General features: G+C 37.2%; 2 protein-coding genes across 2 annotated transcripts; both read right to left on the bottom strand.

Moving 5' to 3' along the window:
- Positions 1–985: 985 nt before the first annotated feature.
- On the bottom strand, positions 986–12029 carry LOC141640701 (uncharacterized). Its single transcript, XM_074449384.1, has 4 exons — positions 12012–12029; positions 11564–11808; positions 11077–11472; positions 986–1124 (listed from the first exon to the last, which is right to left on the bottom strand). Exons 1-4 carry the CDS (start codon positions 12027–12029, stop codon positions 986–988), a joined length of 798 nt encoding a protein of 265 aa, XP_074305485.1.
- Positions 12030–12078: 49 nt separating this feature from the next.
- LOC141640689 (uncharacterized) lies at positions 12079–12579 on the bottom strand. Its single transcript, XM_074449383.1, has 2 exons — positions 12433–12579; positions 12079–12303 (listed from the first exon to the last, which is right to left on the bottom strand). Exons 1-2 carry the CDS (start codon positions 12577–12579, stop codon positions 12079–12081), a joined length of 372 nt encoding a protein of 123 aa, XP_074305484.1.
- Positions 12580–24810: the final 12231 nt, after the last annotated feature.

The raw sequence follows: 24810 nt of genomic DNA, 5'->3' as shown, positions 1-24810 counted from the left end.
CATTCCAATTCTTACTCTTAAGTTTTGTCTTCAATAAGCCAAATAAACCTAGATTATTCTAATGCAAGGACCATTTTATTTCATTCTGTTTATTCATACTATTAAGACCTCTATGTTCCAAAATCCCAAGCTATCCATTTTCAGACTTTAACTTCCTTAATGTCCCCTTTTCTAGTCTTCCACTTTTTTTTATTTCTGCAAGGCCATGTTCAGAGCTTTCATGAATGTGATACCCCCTGAAGTATACAATCTACTTTCAGGTACCTCATGCCTAAGCATTCTAACAAATATTCTTCTAGGCTAGAACTACTTCCATGTTACCACAACGCCCAATACAACAAAAGTGGTAACCTAGATAGGCTTCTCCTGTAAAACTGCATCTTGTATAGAGACATGCTGAGTCACGGGGTCAGCCTGGACAACTTGATCAGGATCAGTGACCTTGAGTTTCCACACCTTCCTTAGAATTTGTTTTATAGGTTTATCATTAGTCCCTCTTCATGAGTAACCAGTCATAGACTCATAGACAACTCTCACCTTCTGAGGTTTTCCCAATTAATCCAGAAACACAATATCATTTGGAAAAACCTGCCCAATTTCTACTTCAACAAGAACCCTAGCATATCCCAGGAAGTTCTTATTAACTTTAGTCTCATCACCCTTATTAAACCTTCCAATAATTCTATTTATCTTCCTAATACAATCAGATCCCCAAAATTTGATATCCAAACCATACAATTTCATCCATATAAAGACCTTCTTAACATCATGTTTAATATGTTCAAACTCTAGACTCAATTTCTTAACAAACAAGTTTATTATCAAAGATAAGGTGACCATTACATAACGCATTTGTCTGTTGTTCCATTGTCTTAGAACGAACCAGAAAAATATCATTTGGTTAGAAAGAAATACGATCAACTCCATTACTCTGCCATACTCGTTTAACAAATCCAATAATGAGAAGTACCTTATTTCACCGTCATCATCCTCCAACGTAAGCTCTAACAGCCGACGACTCGTTCTCCTTGTCAGACTCCATGCGAATTTCCTCCTCTTCCAGTTTTTCATCTTCCAAGATAAAATCCAGATCCGTCTCAAAATTCAATGACGTAAGCTTCAAGCTAGGTTTACGCGCATATTTCAACGCATTAAGATTTTACTCGTACTCGCTACATCTCCATTTTTTGAAATTGTTGATTAATAAGTATAAGTACTATTCTGGGACTAGTTGATGATTTTTTATTTTTTGCCATTTCGAATGTCTGAATTTCATAGAATAGCCATCACTCTCTAGCTTTTCTCTCTCATCCCTCCATTATTCTTATAATTATGGAGATTTGAAATATTATTTTTATTACAAATTTTAAAACCAAAAAACATTTATAATAGTCAAAATTTTATTAAAAAATAAGTCTTCGTACAGTTTGTCCAACGTTATAGCATAATGGTATAAGAGTAGAACAAACGTACGTTCTATTTGGGTTGATAGAATCTATAAAATCTAATTAAAAGGCTACCTAAAATATTGTGACATGGCAAATTGTAATGTGGCGTGACATATTTTTAATGTCACACGGCGAATTAATGTGACATAAATTATCTATGCATGGTCTTATTTAGTTCATTTATCTATAAATTAATTTAATTCATTTATTTATAATATTAAAGGATATTATCATTATTTTTAAATTAATTTTGTATATTAATGTAACACCCCGGTTTATGAAGGAGCCTTTAGCAAGACATTCCCTAATAAACCGGACTGTTACCATCTCGGTTTCCCGAGGTAGTGAATAACAAATTAAACTCCAAGGCAAAATTATATAATTACTTTAACTTAATTATTACAAAACCTCTTTTACATCAAATTACAAAGAACTAACATAAATAAAAGTGAAAGTCTTCTAGATGATGATCTAGCTACTAAGTCTTCTGATCCAGTGTCTCACGCCCACCAAGCTCCCGTTCTATCTCTTAAACCTGTCAAGTCTGCTCGCCAATATTTGGGTCATCACAGGTGTTCACGAATACACAGGGTCAACCATGAGGTTGAGTAGGGAAAACAATGAAACAACAAAAAAATATGATATGCATGCTCCTCCGTCACCTCCATCTCCATCTCAACTCATATCTCATAACCAGTCTTATAACTCATAACCCGGAACGCCCAGCCATACCGATCCCCCGTAGACTATATATATCGACCGTAGCCGATCTGCCACTTCAGTGAGGACACCAGGGCAAGTCCTGCAGAACCCGCCTGGGCCTTATCACAACATCATCATCGCCACACCACATCACCACAACATCCTCCATCTCCAATGCATATGAATGCTCAAAAGAAATTAATGCAACACAATATATATATCATTGAACTGATAAATCATAAAATCATGCCGGTTACCAAATGTTGTGATAATATACTCAATACGATCAATTCAGTCAATCACCTTCCAGTATATGAATCATAACGTAAGTCAACAACCACGAATCACGTCAACGTTCACAGTTTGGTCATATGACACCCAAACAAGTCAACACAATTCAACATCAACGATAATAGGTCAAGTGTATTTCCCTACCTCAGTACTGCAGTCAAATAGTCGGGTGTCCAGTAATATTCCACAACAATGCGCCCTCTGAAAGATAATTAAATGATAAACAATTACTTAACTATTCCCGTTCCTAAAATAGAAGTTACTAAAAATAGAACTTCCTAAAATGGACTTTCCCGATATAGTAGCTTTTCCATTTTAACAAACCCGACTCAAAACCCGACTTGAATTATTTAACTGACTCGGGAATTAAATTGAATAACTAATATGATAAATAAAAGATTAAACGAATTATACGATTACGAAAAACCCGAATCAAACATTGAACAACTCAACAACCCGTCTCTAATTATTTAAATAACTTGGAAGTTAAATTAACTACTAAATACGATAACTTGAATAATAAAGAAAACGAATCAATAACGACTACACAACACGCGCCTTTACTCTCACCCCCACCCTTCACGCACCGCCTGAACCACCACGACAACCACCGCACCTGCTCCCCACTTCGACCCCACCACCAACAACCAAGCCCCACTGGTCGATCGCCGCGGCGAGTCGAACCAGAGCGCTAACCCCGCCTAGCAGGGGTTGCTGCCACCAACACCCCCTCCTTTGCAGCCCCATAGCCACCACCGTCATCAACAATACTCCATCCTACCACCACCACTCTGCTCACCGACTAGCCACGCACACAGTCACAGTGGCACCGCCGTTTCGACTTCCCCCAAGTCCACGGTGGCGCCACCCCAAACCTACCCATCTAAACCCGCCTGAAAACCCGTATGTAAACCCGTTTGACTACCCCTGTCGACAACACCTCCTGCCGCCATTTTCACCGCCTAAAACCCACCTAACCACCACCAATAGGGGCGACTCCAACCACCCATTACCATTACCCCTACTCCAACCACACTTATCACCTCCCTAAGACACGCAACAGCCACCAACAACCCGACATAAAAGCGAAAACAGAGGAGAAGGGTTGAACTCTTACCTTTCCTACCGCCACAGCTGCCACCAGGGCCGCCCACAGTCGTCGACAACAGCCCCTAGTTCTTCCCTGCTGCGCCGTCAGCAACCACACACTCTCTCTCTCTCTCTCTCGAATTGCGTGAAGGTTGAAGTTTGGAGCTGATGAAAGAGGGAGGCGTGAGGGAGGCGGGTGAGGGAAGGGTTTGTAGTGTTTAGGTTATAATTAGGGTTAGGGTTTAGGGTTAATTGAGCTGAACCTGTTATTGGGTAAACTCAAATGGGTCGAGGGCAAATGGGTTAGCTCACATTTCGAATTCCCTATAAACTCGTCTCGATTAACTTAGATCGATACAACGCGAGTTAAGTAAAATAATCTAACGTAATTATCGACTCAGCAATTAACCCGACTTAATTAGTAATATAAAATGTATAATAACTAATATATAATAATATCCATTTAATTGATTATATAAAATACGGGGTATTACAGTCTTCCCCCCTTAAAATGAACTTCGTCCCGAAGTTCGCTCCCGTACTCAAATATCAGAAGGGTATTGTATATCGTACATACGGACGTCACGCATTTCTAACACAGTTAACACACACTTTTGACACATCAATTAAACATAACAGACACGAAATGTTACATTCTGTCTTCCTAAAAATAAACTTCGTCCCGAAGTTTAACTCATCTTCACTTAACCCAACTAACTACAACTATAACTATTTGAGAACACAAATGTATAACAACTAAATAACCACCTGAGAACACCGTCATCTTTCAATCTTAATTTCGATTCCAAACTCAGAATAACTCAATAACCATGGTCACACTGGACCGTAAACATAACTCCCGTAAATATAACTCGGCTCAAAGGCCCCACAACTCAATACTAGTGGCCAATCTCAATCTCAATATCAATAGTTTAACTACACTCTCCTTTTACACATCAACCAACTAACAGAAGTTGGAACAAAACATATAGAATTCATTTGCATGAGTACCCCACAACGAAACATCAACTTGATTAAAACTACAATCTACAAACAAGTGCAACATAAACCTTAAGATTTTACAATCCTACCCAACTAGAAACATGGTTACGTCCTCGTAACCTCTTTTCAACTTTCATATACATATGCAACAAAATCACTGTCAACCACATGTAACAGGAAAGAACACATAATAAGAGATTGCGCATTAACATTAAAGTCGAAACAAGGTTTTATTATGGAAATAACTGATTGTCAACAAGTAACATTTATTACTTAGCTCATGCTTAACTTAAAAACACCACATCAAACTAAAAGAACAACAAGAAAGGAACCAAGGTTTACACGGTTTCACAACTAAACAAATTTGATGATCAATTATAGACCATGAACGAGCGAGAGTAAAATCAACAAAACAATTTAAGAAACTTCTCACATTTGTAAACATATCACAGAAAATAGATCTACCACTACTATCCATCACAATCACAGGATCTTATTGACATGTCCGTACAACCATTTACTCACTCACTGGTTTAGGTCACGAATTAGGCCGATGAATTTAAGCAATCAACAACATACTCATAATTCATATTTTAAATTATCAAAATTGTTTGCACGATATCAATTCTGAAAACATATTTCCCAATAAAAGTAACAACATATGATCTATGACAACAACAACATTACTTCCATATCACACATGTGTTTAACATTTTAGCAACCATATCATTCAATTGTGTCCAAAGAATCGAGTATAACTCATTTTCAAAGAAAACAAAAGATATCGTATAATTAGCTTAAACATATACTTTTGCCATCATATACTTTGTCGAACACTAGCTATGATAAAAGTTTAGCAACTTGAACAACTTCTCTGATTTGCACGATTTGAATAATTAGGCAACTCGTAGGCTCAATTAAACGTAACTATAACGACTATCATTTAAACCAATGCATATCATGTGAATCATCAAAGGGTTGTCCCATTATAATTGTCAACATAGTTATCATAAACAATCTTTATTAGAATATAATTGATAGTAACGACTCGAGAATGTAGATATGCCAAATGTTGTGCTACATCAAACAGTTTCCTCTATATCACGCCCATACAATTGCAAGAATTACTTTAGCATTTTATGACAATATAATAACGAACATATTCAATAAGGAATAACAACACTGTTTATTATCATGTTATAGGTTTAGGTTCAACTGAAATAATTTAATGCAATGAAAGTAATAAGTAGAACTATAGGCACACAACTCACATAGAAGACATTAGAACTCAGATGACATCCTACATGTGTGAACATTTTGACATAATCATTACTACCATCCATGTGTAAACATGTAAACATAATTATTATAAATATTCATGCGAGTATATTAGAACAATCAAATTATCATTTAACGTCATCAACTTTACCAAGATATGACAATGTAGTTTTATATTTATATATATCCGACCACTATGCAAATATGATGAACACACCAGAGATATTACGATATGCCAAACATATATAAAATATGCAAACAACTGGACTCGTATAAAATATTTCACCCTCGATTAAGAATCAAATTACGCTATTCAATTTCACTCATACTATCATGATAAAAAAACATTATAAGGTCACATTAGTAAGGCTCAAGAAATAACCAAACAAGTGTATGAAAACTCAACATAGAACGCACATTTTACAAGTCATGATTCATGTAGTAACTTCCAAAGACCACGATCAAATAACCGTTCGGTTAAAACTTGATTCATATTACTTTTATAAAATACGGAGAGTTAAAAACACAGGGGAAGTAGAATTAGGTCTAAAGCACAAGAATTCCATTCTTAAGGAATTTTACAACTTAGTTGGTCCAACAAGTATGTGACAGCAATTGGTCCGAAACTTGGGTTAGTTTGCAAAACTTACCATTTAATATAGAGACATCAAGAATTTTCGTGGCTTATCAATTTGAAAACGTATGCGAATCTTCAGATCGATGGAGTTGGAATTATGCAAAAATTATTAACACAATTTAAATGAGGATTTTTACAAAATCGTTTGTCAAAACATGACTGCACAGGAACTTCCCGACCATAGCCCACTAAAATATTTATTACTCCTAATCCTTATATCCTATAAGCATGAAATCAACGCCAAATGAATACTAACTCACGAGGCTATCTCTCATAAAATTTTCATCCATAGGCAATAGACAGAAAAGAAATGGCAGTAAGGTCAATTAAAGAGTAACATCAAACAAAACGAGTTTCAGCTCTAAGTCATTCATTTTCTATGTTCCAAACTCTTACAACCATACTATCGATACTAACCCATCCTAACTTAAATCTCACACTGTGTACTTCGTAACATCTACCCCATAGAATCCCTTCGCATCTCGATCTACTCCTTACCTCTAAATCACGATTGCTATGACTAAAACATGTAATTCAATAGTGTTTCTCATTACTATCACAATACTATACTAGCATGGCTTCGGGATCACATAACCGCATATCATTAGACTTAATAGTACTATCAATACATCATTCAACATTCATCCAGATAAGTATTATCAATTCGCAATTATTCTCACGCTCGCGATTACCACAATCCAACACTGCATTGATTATCAATCTGAACACGAAAATTTATTTCTCATCTCCATGACATCATATGATCACGTCATCATTCATACAAAACACTTACCGTAACGTTGTCCTGCAGAATGGTTAGAATATATAGGTCTCAAGGTATACATCAACTCGATTATATCCAAGGTTTTCCTTCTAACTACCCCATTCACTCAATTTATCTCGGGTTACCTGGTTCAAAACTGAGAGGGCAAAAGAGTACGCATTAACGGCGCCTTCTTAACCGCACTATGAGCTCCTATCAGTTCCTACCCAGGGTTCATTTTAATTAGACACATCCTATGTTCATTGGGCTCGTTGGTTTAGGCCTGAGGATCGTTCGCTCTGATACCACTTTGTAACACCCCGGTTTATGAAGGAGCCTTTAGCAAGACATTCCCTAATAAACCGGACTGTTACCATCTCGGTTTCCCGAGGTAGTGAATAACAAATTAAACTCCAAGGCAAAATTATATAATTACTTTAACTTAATTATTACAAAACCTCTTTTACATCAAATTACAAAGAACTAACATAAATAAAAGTGAAAGTCTTCTAGATGATGATCTAGCTACTAAGTCTTCTCATCCAGTGTCTCACGCCCACCAAGCTCCCGTTCTATCTCTTAAACCTGTCAAGTCTGCTCGCTAATATTTGGGTCATCACAGGTGTTCACGAATACACAGGGTCAACCACGAGGTTGAGTAGGGAAAACAATGAAACATCAAAAAAATATGATATGCATGCTCCAATGTCACCTCCATCTCCATCTCAACTCATATCTCATAACCAGTCTCATAACTCATAACCCGGAACGCCCAGCCATACCGATCCCCGGTAGCTAGACTATATATATCGACCGTAGCCGATCTGCCAGCTCGCAGTTGAGGACACCAGGGCAAGTCCTGCAGAACCCGCCTGGGCCTTATCACAACATCGTCATCGCCACACCACATCACCACAACATCCTCCATCTCCAATGCATATGAATGCTCAAAATAAATTAATGCAACACAATATATATATCATTGAACTGATAAATCATAAAATCATGCCGGTTACCAAATGTTGTGATAATATACTCAATACGATCAATTCAGTCAATCACCTTCCAGTATATGAATCATAACGTAAGTCAACAACCACGAATCACGTCAACGTTCACAGTTTGGTCATATGACACCCAAACAAGTCAACACAATTCAACATCAACGATAATAGGTCAAGTGTATTTCCCTACCTCAGTACTGCAGTCAAATAGTCGGGTGTCCAGTAATATTCCACAACAATGCGCCCTCTGAAAGATAATTAAATGATAAACAATTACTTAACTATTCCCGTTCCTAAAATAGAAGTTACTAAAAATTGAACTTCCTAAAATGGACTTTCCCGATATAGTAGCTTTTCCATTTTAACAAACCCGACTCAAAACCCGACTTGAATTATTTAACTGACTCGGGAATTAAATTGAATAACTAATATGATAAATAAAAGATTAAACGAATTATACGATTACGAAAAACCCAAATCAAACATTGAACAACTCAACAACCCGTCTCTAATTATTTAAATAACTTGGAAGTTAAATTAACTACTAAATACGATAACTTGAATAATAAAGAAAACGAATCAATAACGACTACACAACACGCGCCTTTACTCTCACCCCCACCCTTCACGCACCGCCTGAACCACCACGACAACCACCGCACCTGCTCCCCACTTCGACCCCACCACCAACAACCAAGCCCCGGTGGTCGATTGCCGCCGTGAGTCGAACCCGAGCCGCTAACCCCGCCTAGCGGGGTTGCCGCCACCAACACCCCCTCCTTTGCAGCCCCATAGCCACCACCGTCATCAACAATACTCCATCCTACCACCACCACTCTGCTCACCGACTAGCCACGCACACAGTCACAGTGGCACCGCCGTTTCGACTTCCCCCAAGTCCACGGTGGCGCCACCCCAAACCTACCCATCTAAACCCGCCTGAAAACCCGTATGTAAACCCGTTTGACTACCCCTGTCGACAACACCTTCTGCCGCCATTTCCACCGCCTAAAACCCACCTAACCACCACCAATAGGGGCGACTCCAACCATCCATTACCATTACCCCTACTCCAACCACCCTTATCACCTCCCTAAGACACGCAACAGCCACCAACAACCCGACATAAAAGCGAAAACAGAGGAGAAGGGTTGAACTCTTACCTTTCCTACCGCCACAACTGCCGCCAGGGCCGCCCACGGTCGTCGACAACAACCCCTAGTTCTTCCCTGATGCGCCGTCAGCAACCACACACTCTCTCTCTCTCTCGAATTGCGTGAAGGTTGAAGTTTGGAGCTGATGAAAGAGGGAGGCGTGAGGGAGGCGGGTGAGGGAAGGGTTTGTAGTGTTTAGGTTATAATTAGGGTTAGGGTTTAGGGTTAATTGGGCTGAACCTGTTATTGGGTAAACTCAAATGGGTCGAGGGCAAATGGGTTAGCTCACATTTCGAATTCCTTATAAACCCGTCTAAATTAACTTAGATCGATACAACGCGAGTTAAGTAAAATAATCTAACGTAATTATCGACTCAGCAATTAACCCGACTTAATTAGTAATATAAAATGTATAATAACTAATATATAATAATATCCGTTTAATTGATTATATAAAATACGGGGTATTACAATTAAATATATTGTTTTCCAAAATTTATGTAATCCTTACAATTTTACATCAAAATTTCATAATTTATAATTAATATTGATAATTTAAGTGAAATTTTTATAATCAAACATGTTAATACATTTTGTAATTATTATTAAAATTGACATCTTCCTTTATTATTACTACTAAGAGAATAAAAATTCTCCAAAGTTTTCCCTCCAAATTCCATCATCTTATATAAGGAAATAAATAAGATTTTTCCATTAAACTATTATCTTTAAGCATGATTTTTTCATTAAATTGTAATTATAATGCATTAATCAAAATAAAATAAAAGGGGTATAAAATTATAAGATTGCAAATTGCAAATATAAAATAACAATAACGTAAAATATGAAAATATAAAGGTATAAATTTGAAATAAATAAGTAATAAACTAAAAAATAAAAGCTCTATAAATACCGCGCATTATTGGGCGGGATCTGTACTAGTTTGTAATAAATTAATTAAAACTCTTCATATTACTTAACACCCACCATTTTTATTAACATTTTTTCCTATTTAATTCATTTTTTTTAATTAAACATGGTAATAAATCGAGTAAAACTCTTCATAATACTCAACATCCACCAAATTAATTAAATAATTTTCCTATTTAATTAATTTTTTTAATATAATATGTTAATAAATTGATTAAAACTCTTTATATTACTTAAAACCTATAGTTTTCATTTCATTTTTTCCTATTTAATTCATCTCTTAAGTTTCTCGACATTCAATTATCTATTTTAATAATGCCACAAAATAAATTAAAATTAAAATTAAAATATGGGAATTTATGGTTGTGTAATGGCTATAAAACCTATAATACCTGTAATAGTTTCATTCACTTTATTTATTTAAAATCTATTGCCCATGCCCCATGAATTTCTAAGTTGTGGATTATATTTTATGGTTTAATATATTTATTTGATTATACTGAGTATATTGAGTATTATTGTTGAGTGTTTTTTTTTTTTTTTTTTTTTTTTTTTTTGCAAGAAATGCACATCCTCCTTATATTCATCCACTTGAGGAACAAAGAAGGAATAGTATCTTACAAAGAGTAAACTAGCATAATTTAGAGTTTCCAAAATATCATCACTATGGATCTCATACTTATATAGCATCCTTACACTAACAACATATTGAATATGTCTTAGCAGGGCACCAACTGCCATTTCCTTATCTCAAAAAAATCGGGAGTTTCTTTCCAACCAAATGGAGTAGACAGCAGCAGTCACGCCACATCGAAAAAGCCCTATTTTCCAGTGCTTCTGAGTCTTTCTCTGAGTACTCCACCTTAGTTCCCGCCACAAGTTAACTGTACGACCAGGCATCTTTATACAATTCATTAACCCATTCCAAATGCTAGCAGAATACTGACACTTAAAGAATAAGTGACCATGAGTTTCATTAGCATTCTTGCATAGGATACACCAGTTGACTAAGTTAAGTCCTCTAGTACCAAGACAGTCCACAGTAGGGAGCTTGAACTGTGCAACAAGTGAGCTAATGAAGCTGTGTTTGGGAATAGCAGTAGAGTTCCAGATTACCCTACTCCATTTGACCCGAGGCCACTTCATTCTCAAAATGTCAATACATTTTAACCACCTGATAAGTTCCACCTTGAACATAGCTATGAAGCAAAGCCTGAGCTTCAACAATACCCCCAGCAGTTTGAACTAGAAGGTCCCTTACTTACAAGAGCCCTTTCCATCTCTCTGAATGGTACGGTTTGAAAGTAGTGGTCCATATGTTACCGTCTTTAACATGGTATTTTGTATTCCATTGGACCCAGACAGAGTCAGCAGTCTCAGTCATTCTCCAAAGCCACTTTACCATGTTAGCTTTATTCCAGGAAAGAATCTCTTTGATATTTAACCCTCCCTCAGTCCAAGGGCAACAACAAGAAGACCAACGTTTCATATAGAGCTTGTGAGAGGTATCCTGGACATTTCATAAATAGTTTCTACAGCACTGATTTAAGATTTTCAGGATAGTCTTAGGCAAGAGCATGGTGGAATTCCAGTAATTCTCAAGTCCAAAGATTATAGAGTTCAAAAGTTAAAACCTACCAGCATAGGAAAGGAGCTTGGTAGTCCAGTGATGTATAACATCTTTCACTTTACATAAAAGCTCATCATACATACCAGGACTGAGCTTGCCATCATGCAAGCGTAGACCCAGGTACTTAAATGGCAAAGAACCCCCAGTGTATCAAGTCTGAGACATAATATCCTTCTTGACAGCATCTGTCATACCACCAAAGTAGATATTTGTTTTATCACCATTTGCAAATAATCCAGACACTTTACTAAATGCTTCCAAGGTGAGTGCAACAACCATGGCAGAAGGGACATCACCACGAACAAAAACCATTAGATCATCATCAAAAATGAGATGAGTAAGAGACAACCTAGCACACTTAGGATGAAAGGACACCTAAGGTTTGTTACACAATGTCCTGAGGCTTCTAGATAGGATCTCCATACCAAGCACAAAAAGATAAGGAGAAAGTGGATCCCCTTGTCGTAGTCCAGCTTGGCCTTGAAAAAATCCTACATTACTCACATTAATCCTTAGAGTAAACCAGGTTGTGCTAATACATCCCATAATCCAATTAGTAAATTGCTCAGGGAAATTCAGGCAGAGAATCATGCTCCTTATGAAGGTCCACTGGACAGAGTCAAAGGCTTTTCTTATGTCCACCTTTATCATACTCCTTGGCCGGGGAACAATTTTTATTTCTATATCCTTTTATCAATGCCTGTGACACCATAATATTTTCATGAATGTATCTCCCATGGACAAAAGCTGCTTGTTCCTGGCCTACCAAATTGTTTTAGCAGGATTTTCCCTGATAGGATCCAGCCTGATTATTGAGTAATTTGGGTATCTAGTTCAATAAGTTTTAGAATAATAATATGAGTAAATAAAAAGGAAGAATTAAGTATAAAGAATATTGTTTGTATTACTTTGATAAACTGGGTACAAACTTGTGTGTAACTGAATATTCAGGAAAGAGTGAGAGATAAATCGTAAATTATTGATGAATAATGAATATCTTTACAATTGTTAGATTATCCTATTTATAGTTCTACAGATGCTTACGTTACATTCAACCTCAACGTTCCCCTTGATTGCTGGAGTTGTTAGCTTGAAAATAGGGCACATTCCCTATTAACACGGTTGACTCATTCTTCTTTAACAAACCGTCCTTCCTTTCCTCTTGCACGTTCAGATATACTAATATTATGTGCTCCTTGTAGTTGGACTTGGTCTTCCATGAGAGTAGGACGTGGTTATTTGTTCATATAACTGTATTTCTTGTTTATCAATTTAATCCACCTTACCGAGTGTCTGCCGCCAGCTATTCTCGCGCTTATCATCAGGCTTTTCTTCTAGGATTTAGTAGCTTGCTTATCTTGTGGTACTCTTCATCTGCCAAATAGTAGTTAGATTTGTCCGGTCTCTGGTTGCCTCAATCAGCCTAGTAAGGCTAGGCCAAGTTAGAGTCAGACCAGGTTAAATTGGGCCTAACATAAATGCTTCAAGAAAGGTTTCATTCTGTTGACTAGGATCTTACTAATAGTCTTGTACAAAATAGTACAACAAGCTATAGGCCTAAAATCCCTGACTGTATTGACAATGAGTTTTTTAGGTATCAAAGTTAAGACAGTGACATTGGCCTGCTTGACCATCTAGCCAGTCCTAAAATAGCCCTTAACAGCCTCTATGAAATCCTCCCCAATAATGTTCTAAGCAGATTTAAAAAAACCTGCAGAAAATCCATCATGCCCCGGGCTTTTATCATTACCAGTTGAATAAAGAGCTTGTTTAATTTCCTCATTACTGACAGGAGCACAAAGGGAGATGTGATCCTCATCAGAAATGTAAGTACCAGTAGCAATAGTATTTTTATCTAAGTCATGCACAGTCTGCCTCTCCTCTAACAGTTCTCTATAGAAAGGAACAAAAGCATCATTTACAGCAGTTACCCCCTGAACAGTGTTTCCCCTATGATCCTGAATTTGCCCAACAATGCTTTGTTGCTTCCTCTTTTCTATTTTGGCAAAGAAAAACTTAGTAGAACAATCATTCAATTTAATCCCTTGTATCTTAGCCCTTTGATGGAGTATATTAAGCTCAACAACTTTGAGCTTTCTATATTCCAGTTGGAGTTTTTCCTCATGAGCCAATAAAGAGAGATCAGTAGGAGAAGAAATGAGACTGTTCCGGCAATCCTGTAAAGCCTCCCAACTTTGAGTGATACTGGTAGAGAGGTTACTGAAATGGTCCCTATGTAGATCAGCTTTTAGGCAAATCCTAACCGAAGCAAGCTTCTTAAAGAACTTATACATAACAGAGCCCTTACCAGCAGTTTCCCAACCAGCCTGAATAGTGGGGATATAGGTAGGATGGTCCACCCAACAATTAAGAAAACTGAACAGTTTCCTACAATGGACATCATCAAAGATAGTGACCAGGAGGGGTGAGTGGTCAGATAATCCAGGCAGCATAACTGGAACAACAGAGTTAGGATAAGTTTTTATCCAGTTAATACTGACCAAGGCCCTATCTAACCTAGACCAGACCAGAGACCCATCTTTGTGTTTATTAGTCCAAGAGTAATCACTCCCAGTAGCCTGCAAATCATCCAGTCTACAAGCATCAATGCAGTCATTAAACTCTTGAATTTCAGAGAGCTTAGGAGGATTAGGACCTAATCTTTCAGAAGTATCTCTAACAATGTTAAAGTCTCCCATAACAATCCATCTGTCAGTGCTAGTTGCTACAGAAGTCAATTGCTGCCACAACATCATTCTATCCTTAGCATTGTTACACCCATACACCATAGTAATATCCAAAGAATGCTGAGTAGCATTGTGAAGAACAGTACAATGAATAAGTTGCATATTAACCACAACATTAACCAATGTAACAGTCATAGGATTGAGAAAAAGCCAAATTCTCCCATTATAATGTGATTGATAATTCGTAATAATTTTATAAGTATGAAATGTACCATCAATAATGCTAGGGGCATTGTGCTCCTTAACATGAGTTTCTAACAAGCCAAAAACATCCATCTTATTTCTAACCAAGAAGTTCCTTACTTCCTGGCGTTTTAGGGGGTCATTGAGCCCCTAATATTCCAAGAGAAGATCTTCATGTGGAAGAGGGATCAGGAGGGTCCTCATCCTCCTCAGAAAACAGCATATCAGCAGCCTCAAGAAGAAACTCAAACCCATTATCAATCAAGGCAATATCATTCTGCATAGTCAGTCCAGAATTCTCTCTCAGTTTTATGACACACCTCACCCTCTGCTGTCCCTTTCCCCCTCTTGATCCTTTAGACCCTAGCTTCTGGCTTCCTGAGTCAACAACAGATGCAAAAGGTGTTATTGTTATTGTTGTTGTTGTTGTTGTTGTTGTTGTTGTTGTTGTTGTTGTTGTTGTTGTTGTTGTTGTTGTTGTTGTTGTTGTTGTTGTTGTTGTTGTTGTTGTTGTTGTTGTTGTTGTGTCGACATGTCAATGCCCATTATTTAAGTACACAATCTATCATCAATTATTCATGAGACGATCTTACTATGTGATTTGATATTTTACAAAATTATAATTTCTAGAAACACTAAAAATATCACACTAAAAACAAAACATCTCGTGAGTTTCACGGGTTACAAAACTAGTTGTGCTATTAAAAGATAGACTCAAATAAAAGAGCAAATATTTTATATCAATGGATTGGAAAGTTTACGGTGCAAATTTTGGATAACTATTTTGTTCATATATATTTGTTTTCGTAATTGATACAAAAAAATTATTTGTCTTCATAATTCAAACTGTTTATATTTTTTAAGAAATACATAATTGTCTTGTACTATATATCGTAATTTGTGCAAAAAAGTGTTATACATTTATATTCAAACATTGGCTTTCAATTTTATGATAAAAATAAGCGTCAAAATCCTAATAAAACATAGAAATATCCCGTGCATTGCACGGGTGACAAAACTAATTAACTCATTAAAAAGATCATATCCCCCTTATACTAAGTGGGCGTTTATTTCAGATGAGGGAAAGGGAAATGGTATCATAAAGGGAAACAGAGGCAAAGGATGTAACACCCGTGAATTTTCCATTTTGACATTTATAATTTAATTGACCATTCTATCGTCTTATTTATATTTTAAATTATTAATTTAACTAATTTCATTTTTAAACATGATTTTTATAAATATTATATTTTAAAGCTTAGCTTATACAAGAATAAATATTTTGGTCGGATAATGATAATAATAATAATAATACTCTCCGTCTTGAGTTGTAGTGGGCTTGAGACGTAAATTCTTGTGTATATCGACTCAATTTTGAGTCTTGGGCCTAGTATGACCAATGGACTCACATACTACTCCTTCCTCCTCACAAAAAGAATGAGGGAAACCCTAACTACATCTTCCTCCTCAATTTCTCAGCATTCATCCTCAACACAAACACCATTTTTACATTTTCCTCTTACAAATCTTCAAAACACCATAAGTTGCTCAATTCTTATCTGAATCAAGTGATTTTCGCGTCTATCTATTCCTATCATCGCCCTCCATCTTTCTATGTAAGAAAGAAATCGACTTTACTCCATTTATAGGGTTGTCGACACATTTTATACATGGTACCCTTTTTCTATTTTCGATTCTTAGTCTTAATTTGTGTTCTCTGATGTTTAGGAGAAAGTTTAGTTGACCCGGAAGTGGATTCTGGAAAGGTAGACGAGTCTATTATGGATTTAAGTGCAAAAAGGTAACGGTGATGGATTACTCGACTTTTATGTTAAAAATTGTGTGGTTTTATGTAGTATTAAACTCATATGAATGTTAAAATTAGTATTTTTCATGATTGGCATTAGTTGAAGGTTGAATAACATGCTTGTATGTAAACTCTCATGTGTTTGGGGTGAAAGTTCCATGCTTTATCTTTTAAATTCGTAATTGTTGCATATCGTCTCAAGTATGTTGTTTTTCCGAGTTAGAATCATGCTAGGATACGTAAATAATTGTGGTGAAATGATTTTGGTTGGTTTCAAAGTGTTAGGGAGTTATTTTTGATGAATTCGTGCACTGTGTTGTCCCAGCCGGTCGACCGGCCGCCGGTGCTTCACCCAGCTGGGAGCTCCCTGTAAGTTTTGATGAGTTTCTTTAAAGCATGTGTTCCCAGCCGGTCACCCGGCAGCCGGTGCTCCACCCGGCTGGGAGTCCCTTGTATGTTTTTGTGACTTTTGTGCTTGAGCATGTGTTCCCAGCCGGTGGCCCAGCGGCCGGTCCACCAACCGGCTGGGAGAGCACTGTAAGTGTGTTTGGAAATTCTAAGTATTGGTATGTTGCCCCAGCCGGTGGCCCGGCCGCCGGTACCCTTCCCGGCTGGGAGCCCCCTGTATGTCCCTTTCACTTGTAACCTCTAAAAATCAATGGTTTATGCATGTATCTTCTTCCTTATTGGTAATTGGTTAATTTAAGGCTTATTGACGTTATAACCATGCAACTATTCTTACTCGTATTTGTGACCTGAGTGTGACGGTTTACATTGTGTGACGACTTGACATTCCTTATTTTACCCTCGGACCTTGGGTCACGGTTAGGTGCCATTGCTTCCGAGTTGGGTTATCCTTCCGCCTCTTCGGACCTTGGGGTACGGATAGGTACCATGGTTTCGATTTGGGGTTACTCGACCTTGGGGCACGGCTAGGTGTCATGGATCGAGTCTTGGATGCGGATAGGTCACCGCATGTCGAATCGGGTGTCGCCCATCCCGAGAGTCTGGCCAGGTTTAGACTAGGACCGTATTATGATCGTCGTCCTACCAGGAGGTTGGAGTCTAGGGGTTTGTCTCGTGGGTCCATAATACGTAAATGTCTTGCTTGTTTACGGTCATTGGTGTGCTCTTATATACGAGAGTTCACGTCTTTTATGATTGTTTGGGAGAGTCTTGGTCATATCGGATACTAGAGGTGAGATGCAAGCCTCTAGTTGCGATATGATCGCCGGGATCGATGTTCCCATCCGTTCTTATGGTGAGATGCAAGCCATAAGTATGAATGCGACATTGGTAGCCACGTCCCGTGCAATGCATGTTAAGAGATTTTCAAAGTAATGGTTATGGTTTCCATCCATGTATTTTCTATTTAATTGATCCGTTATTTATCTTCTTCATATGATTCGATGCCTATCTCATTGTTAATATAATATGCCTATCTCACTATGATTATCGTTTATATCCTCTTGTTCATTATTATTCAAGTATGATGCATGATCAATATGTTTAATTAAGTTCTTGCTTACTTGTATTTTGACATATTGTGGCTGGGAGAACCCTGAGTTACTCCCCACTGACTGTGGCGTTCATGTTTACATGAATGACACGTTGGTGATGCAGATTATGGGGAAGACGTGTGAGCTAGCGAGAACATTGACCCTTGGACCTTAGTTATAGTTTGCTTAGACTCACCTATCTTTAGACTTGCGCTTATTCGTGGGATATCTTTTCCCCAACGCACTTTGTTTTTAATTGTAAAACTTAATTATCCTTCTTTTCATTTTCGTTTGATCACGTATGGTGGATTTCACACTTTAAACTTTTAAAGGTTTTAAAAATCTCGTATTTTCCGTTTAGGTTTAGTAGTTCTTTTGATGCCTCATCGAGGGGTGTCACAGTTGGTATCAGAGCATATGTTGCTCCCGACGCACACACGTGTACCCCGAATTTAACCTTGAACTTGATCTTGAATAATGAGTGAGAGATGGGTAGAATTAAGGACCTAGGTTGGTAGTCTCTTTGTGCATGCTATTTGTTAGGTGCTAACATGATTGATTCTTTTGGAGCCTTGAGAAGATGGTGCGACCAACCGAGGTGGAGAATACTATCATGGAAGCCCTCACTCAAATTCTTCGGAATCAACGGAATGTCAATGCTCAAGTTAATCATCGCCCTATCCGTCGTGGCAAGAGACCCTTTGTGCCCTCACCTTCATCATCTTCTAGCAAGAAGAGGTTGGTGTCGAGAGTCCAAGGACAAAGAGTAAAAGACCATGGAGGACAAGAGCCAATAGTGCAAGAGCCGAAAAGACAAGTCCCTACATCTACTAATAGGCTTAAGAAAAACCGCAAGTGCTTCAAGTGTGGGCAAGTTTATCACCCCGGGATTGGATGCTATAATACGCCCTTGAAGTGTTACCATTGCAAGGAGCCCGGACATCTCATGAAGGATTGCCCCGAGAAGAAGATTACTCCTCCTCTCTCTCATGCTCCGGAAGCCGAGCCAAGAAGAGTCATTCTTGTCGAGAATCAAGTCGGAACCGCCGTTCCTCCCAACACCGTTATGGGTGTGTTTCCTATCCTTGATCAACCTTTCCTTACTTTATCCCGTGATGCTCATCCTTCCTTTCTAAACTCTCTTTTGCTTTACCTTGGAAACTAGTTTGGTACCTACCCGACCTATCCTTTGTTTTCGTTTCTCCTTCCATAACATCTTGCGTATGGATCTCTTTCTCTTGAAGGATGTCCTTGCCGTCTCGAAGATACATCCTTCTCTTTGAGTGCCTTGTCATATTCCCTTGTCTTTGTGCCTTTTCTCCTTATAAGACCCATCATATACACCTTCATCTTTGCCTTATGGAATGTTAACTTTGGTCGGAAAATTTGACTTTTGTGAAGTTTGTTTATGTTTGACCCTTAACCCTAGTTTTGAGAGGTTGTGATGTTAGAAAGGCTTAGGTAGTGTGATGAGACATGCTTTGTGATTCTTATACCTAGTTCCTTGATAAAGTGAGTATATTTGATTGGTGGATTATGTGTGTTAAGTGCGATTCACCTATGAATTACTAAAGTTATAGAACTTAGCTTGGTTGTTTATGTTTGGGATTCGAAAGACTTTATAGGTCGAACTTTGTTACTTTAGGAGTAAACTTGGGATAAATTTATGATAGGAGCTTGGAAGAAAACCCATTTTAGATGTTAATGATCCCGTATAAATTGGTGATGTGATTTGATATTGGTTATCCCTTGAGAATTTTGTTGAGAAGTCTTTGTTAATTCATTTTTTGGTTTTTAAAACTTTGAGGTTGTGTCGAGTACTTGAGATAAAGAGATGTTGTTATACTTGAGTGGTAGATTTACTTTAAGGAAACCCTAATATGTGATAGGATAGGTGAACGAGGAATCTAACCAATTTTTCAACCCTTATGCGAGCATTTATTTTACCTTAACCCTCGTTTTGAAAATTGGTCGTTTTGTTATGAAGGTACAATGCCCTAATAGGTGTGACCTTGTTAGAGAGAACCTTAATTCTTAGTAAGTGTATGGTTAAAGCCTTAAAATCCTCCTTCGTACCTTTAATCGTCCTTCCCTTCGTTCATACCTTGATTGGATTTAATTCTTAAGTATAAAATATTACTTGTCATTTACTTGCCTTGAATACCTCCCTAATTCTAATATCTCTTATTGGTGTTAACTAGTTACCTTTATTATTTGACTCCTTTAATCTCACATCTCGTCATGTTCATGTATCCCTTTGAAATTTGCTATCATTTCCGGACCTGGTTATTACTCTTTGTTTCTTTAGTGGAGTGATGATGTTGTTGGCTACGTTGTAGAGTGACGTAAGTTATCTTGAGTAATCCCTGGAGGTAATATGGTTGTGAGATTTATTTTATTAGGAAGTTTTAGAAGCCGTCTAGGATCGTGTTGTCATTTGAGATTTGACTTTCTGGCGTTTCCTTGTTATTTAAATTCCTTCCTTCTTTAAGCATAACCATCTCAGTTCATACCTCTCTTCTTCGCTTCATCATGCTCCTCCTTTAAATTTGATACTCGTAACTTGTGAAACTCTATCTTTGATAGCCTTGTAGATTCGATTTCAACTCTTCCCCTAGGAAGTTCATCATAGCTCTTTTGTTGGTTAATTTTGAACCCTCTTAGCGTACCTTGTATTCATGATATGTAAGTTCTTTTCATTCCGTACTATTTCTAAACATGTCAAGCTACTAGTTTTGATCCATTGTTAAAATTTTATGTTACTTTTACAAAACCCTCCCTATTTTAAAGGTTTGAAAATGGAAATTTGATTCAGTTCTCCTTTTGTTCTATGAGTATAACTTCTTTTTATTGATTTTTTTATTTGTTAAACCCGAGTTACTTTTAATTTTGCTCAATTTCTAACTAACTTTGATCTATTTATGATTTCTTTGTCAGAGTTTAATATTATATTTTCGGAAATTTGACTCCCTTTTGAGTTTAAAAGTGAAACCTTTATCTCTAAATTGGCTTTGGCAAAAGAAAATTTGAGTGAATTACCTTTTTCTTTCGATTTTGACGTTGATCGGATGTTAGAATTCGTTATTAGAGACGTTTAATAACTTGTTCTACGCTTGTCGGCGAATGATTTTTGTTTTAAATTTGCCTTTGACTTGGAAAGTTAGCGTTCTTGTGTGCACGACAAGAGCAATTTCGTTCCATGAATGAGACTTATACATTTGAAAACTCTATATTAATGTTTTTGAAAGTATTTTGATTTTCGATTTACACAAATGATTTGCTTTTGACCATATCTTCGATTTGGAATGTGATGTTCTTGAATGCGCAACGAGAGCACTTCCGTTCCTTTGATGAGAAGCTGGTTCTGTCGGAAAATTTTATTTGAGACCTTTGAAAGGATTTTGATTCTTACGATAAGTAACCTTTTAATGTTTTGGTTACCGATTTCAAAATTCCGGTTTTATTGTTATATAACTTTTCATTTCTATTTTCAAGTTTCGAGGACGAAACTTTTTAAAAGATGGGGTGATTGTAACACCCGCGAATTTTCCATTTTGACATTTATAATTTAATTGACCATTCTATTGTCTTATTTATATTTTAAATTATTTAATTTAACTAATTTCATTTTTAAACATGATTTTTATAAATATTATATTTTAAAGCTTAGCTTATACAAAAATAAATATTTTGGTCGGATAATGATAATAATAATAATATTCTCCGTCTTGAGTTGTAGTGGGCTTGAGACGTAAATTCTTGTGTATATCGACTCAATTTTGAGTGTTGGGCCTAGTATGACCAATGGACTCACATACTACTCCTTCCTCCTCACAAAAATAATGAGGGAAACCCAAACTACATCTTCCTCCTAAATTTCTCAGCATTCATCCTCAACACAAACACCATTTTTACATTTTCCTCTTACAAATCTTCAAAACACCATAACTTGCTCAATTCTTATCTGAATCAAGTGATTTTCGGGTCTATCTCTTCCTTTCATCGCCCTCCATCTTTCTAAATAAGAAAGAAACCGACTTTCCTCCATTTATAGGGCTGTAGACCCATTTTATACATGGTACCCTTTTTCTATTTTCGATTCTTAGTCTTAATTTGTGTTCTCTGATGTTTAGGAGAAAGTTTAGTTGACCCGGAAGTGGATTCTTGAAAGGTAGACGAGTCTATTGTGGATTTAAGTGCAAAAAGGTAACGGTGATGGGTTACTCGACTTTTATGTTAAAAGTTGTGTGGTTTTATGTAGTATTAAACTCATATGAATATTCAAATTAGTATTTTTCATGATTGGCATTAGTTGAAGGTTGAATAACATGCTTGTATGTAAACTCTCATGTGTTTGGGGTGAAAGTTCCATGCTTTATCTTTTAAATCCGTAATTGTTGCATATCGTCTCAAGTATGTTGTTTTTCCGAGTTAGAATTGATGCGTGTCTTTTATATGATATTTTACATCCTGTTTTACACGCATTTCAAAGGTCATTTGTGTTGTTTAAGCTACCATTTCCCCTATTTCCGTCTACTTTCGTGTTTTTGTACATTATTGCAGAAATGTGAAGAATTCAGCGGAAATCGAGCTAAATCCGTCCCCGAGTACCTTGCATTGCATTTGACGCGAAGAATTCACTTAAGGAACGAGCTTGGTGCGCATTCCAAGGCTCAAAAGACAAATCCACGAGAAGTTAAAAGCGGATTACCAGCTAAAGCAGTCGATCGACTGGCCCCCTTAGTCGATCGACCAACCCACGGGATCCAGAAGCTACTGTTCAGCTCAGAGCAGTCGATCGATCGGTTACCTTAGTCGATCGACCAAGCTGCTACTTCAGACGAGAATTAAAAGATCGGGATTTATCAAGCCCATGAGTTATTAGGTTTAGGAATAATAGATGCGTACTTTTCTTATATAACGTAGCATGAGTTTTCAGAATATCTATCTAGCTTTTACCTCGTTTTACATTCAGTTTAGTTTATCAAATAATTAGGGTTCGGGAAATTATTTCGCATTGGATTTTCGTTGTGCTTTTAATCATTCCGTTACAATCCTTCTGCAATTTCGGTATTCCCTTACTCTTATTTCAGTTCATCTTTATTGCGTTGATAGTATAGAAATTGCTAGTTAGTTTCCCGAAACCGTAATCATCGTTTTATGTTAATCGTTTGTTCTATTATTTTAAGCATGAATCCTTCTGTTTATTTCATTAATTTTATTGTCGTTATCATTCTTAGTATGAGTAGCTAATTTAATCGTGCTAGGATGTAGGGGAACTATAGATTAGGCGGCATAGAATAAACACGGCCTGATTCGCATGTTGGTCGATCGACCGCCATACCTGGTCGATCGACTGACCACGTGAGGTTTTACCTTCGTTTTAATTGTTTTAATTCTTTATTCGACGAATCGAGTGCACACGACTAGTTGAATGTTTAGGATTCAACTGACCCATTAGATCGAGAGATAGAGACAGTTGATTGACCACCAATTAAAATGACTAAACTATGCTGAGATCGAAAGATAGGTAAAGTTTAGATTTTTAGTCACTTTTCAGAACGAGAGTCAGTATTAGTGATATTAGGGACTTATAGCGAGATCGAAAGATGCTATATGTTAAGAGTGGACCGAGAGGACCTCTTATTTCCCGCCTCATGTGTTTGATTTAGACCGACTTAGTTTACTGCCGCCGAAACTATAGTGAACCGACCATCCTAGTACCCTTCTTTATATTTGATTTAATATATTTCTTTAGTTTATTGTCTTTTATTGTTATCAGCTATAGACCAAATCAAATCAACCCCCACACTTGTTACCTTAGACTAAATTTAGACAACTTTTAATTACATTCGCCTCCTTGTGGTTCGACCCTGTTACCACTAGCCTAGGTTAGTTTTAATAGGAATTATAAATTTATCTTTGGTACTCACAACAACGGGTATCAAATTTTGGCGCCGTTGCCGGGGAGGCAATTGTTCTAATTTTTAGTTGTTTTTATTTAGTGTTTCTTAGTTTAAGGGACGTTCGTTCCTTAAACTTTTCTTATATTCTTTTTGTAGTTTCTTCTTATGCGCAGGTCACAGGGTGGTGAACTAGTACCATTCAATCCTGAGATTGAGAAATCCTTGCGTGAGTTCAGACGATCATCAAGGTTATTGCCGACAGAGGAAGAGCTGAGTACTATGTCCAGTTACTACGAGAACGAACTGTTCGAAGAAGATCCACCTACATCTCCTGCTTCTACTTCTTCATCTGAGACAGTCACTTCTCCAGAAATTCCAGTAATGGCTGAAGAAGCAACTATAGCAAGTCATTTTGAGCCGACGGCCGCAAATCTATACAAGGGGTTCGAATTACCTGGAGCTGATAGGAAATTTGAACCGAAGCCTTCCTATATCAACTTGGTTGAGAGAAACCAGTTCGGGGGAGCTGCAAATGAAGATGCAGCCAAGCATATGGAGATATTTATTGATTATTGCTGCTCTATACCCTCGCCGACCGGTGTGACCCAGGACCAGATAAAGGAAACCATGTTTATATTCTCACTCTGCGATGCTGCAAGGGAGTGGTACAGAGATCTGGATCGAGCCGCTCATGGGATCACCGATTGGAATTCTTTGGCCTTGGCATTCTACAAGAAATA

This window comes from Silene latifolia, chromosome 2 (genome assembly GCF_048544455.1).
Source record: "Silene latifolia isolate original U9 population chromosome 2, ASM4854445v1, whole genome shotgun sequence".
Taxonomy (NCBI): domain Eukaryota; kingdom Viridiplantae; phylum Streptophyta; class Magnoliopsida; order Caryophyllales; family Caryophyllaceae; genus Silene; species Silene latifolia.
This window is presented reverse-complemented; position numbering and strand designations above follow the sequence as displayed.

What these genes read in the sequence shown, in the direction of transcription:
- LOC141640701 (XM_074449384.1), bottom strand. An exon ending in GAGAGATGGAAAGGGCTCTT is followed by an intron (nt 11,473 to 11,563) that starts GTAAGTAAGGGA and finishes GGAACTTATCAG; the next exon opens with GTGGTTAAAATGTATTGACA. An exon ending in GCTGCTGTCTACTCCATTTG is followed by an intron (nt 1,125 to 11,076) that starts GTTGGAAAGAAA and finishes GCGTAAACCTAG; the next exon opens with CTTGAAGCTTACGTCATTGA.
- LOC141640689 (XM_074449383.1), bottom strand. Translation starts at nt 12,579, where the DNA reads ATGATAAAGGTGGACATAAGAAAAGCCTTTGACTCTGTCCAGTGGACC. An exon ending in GGTTTACTCTAAGGATTAAT is followed by an intron (nt 12,304 to 12,432) that starts GTGAGTAATGTA and finishes AACAAACCTTAG; the next exon opens with GTGTCCTTTCATCCTAAGTG.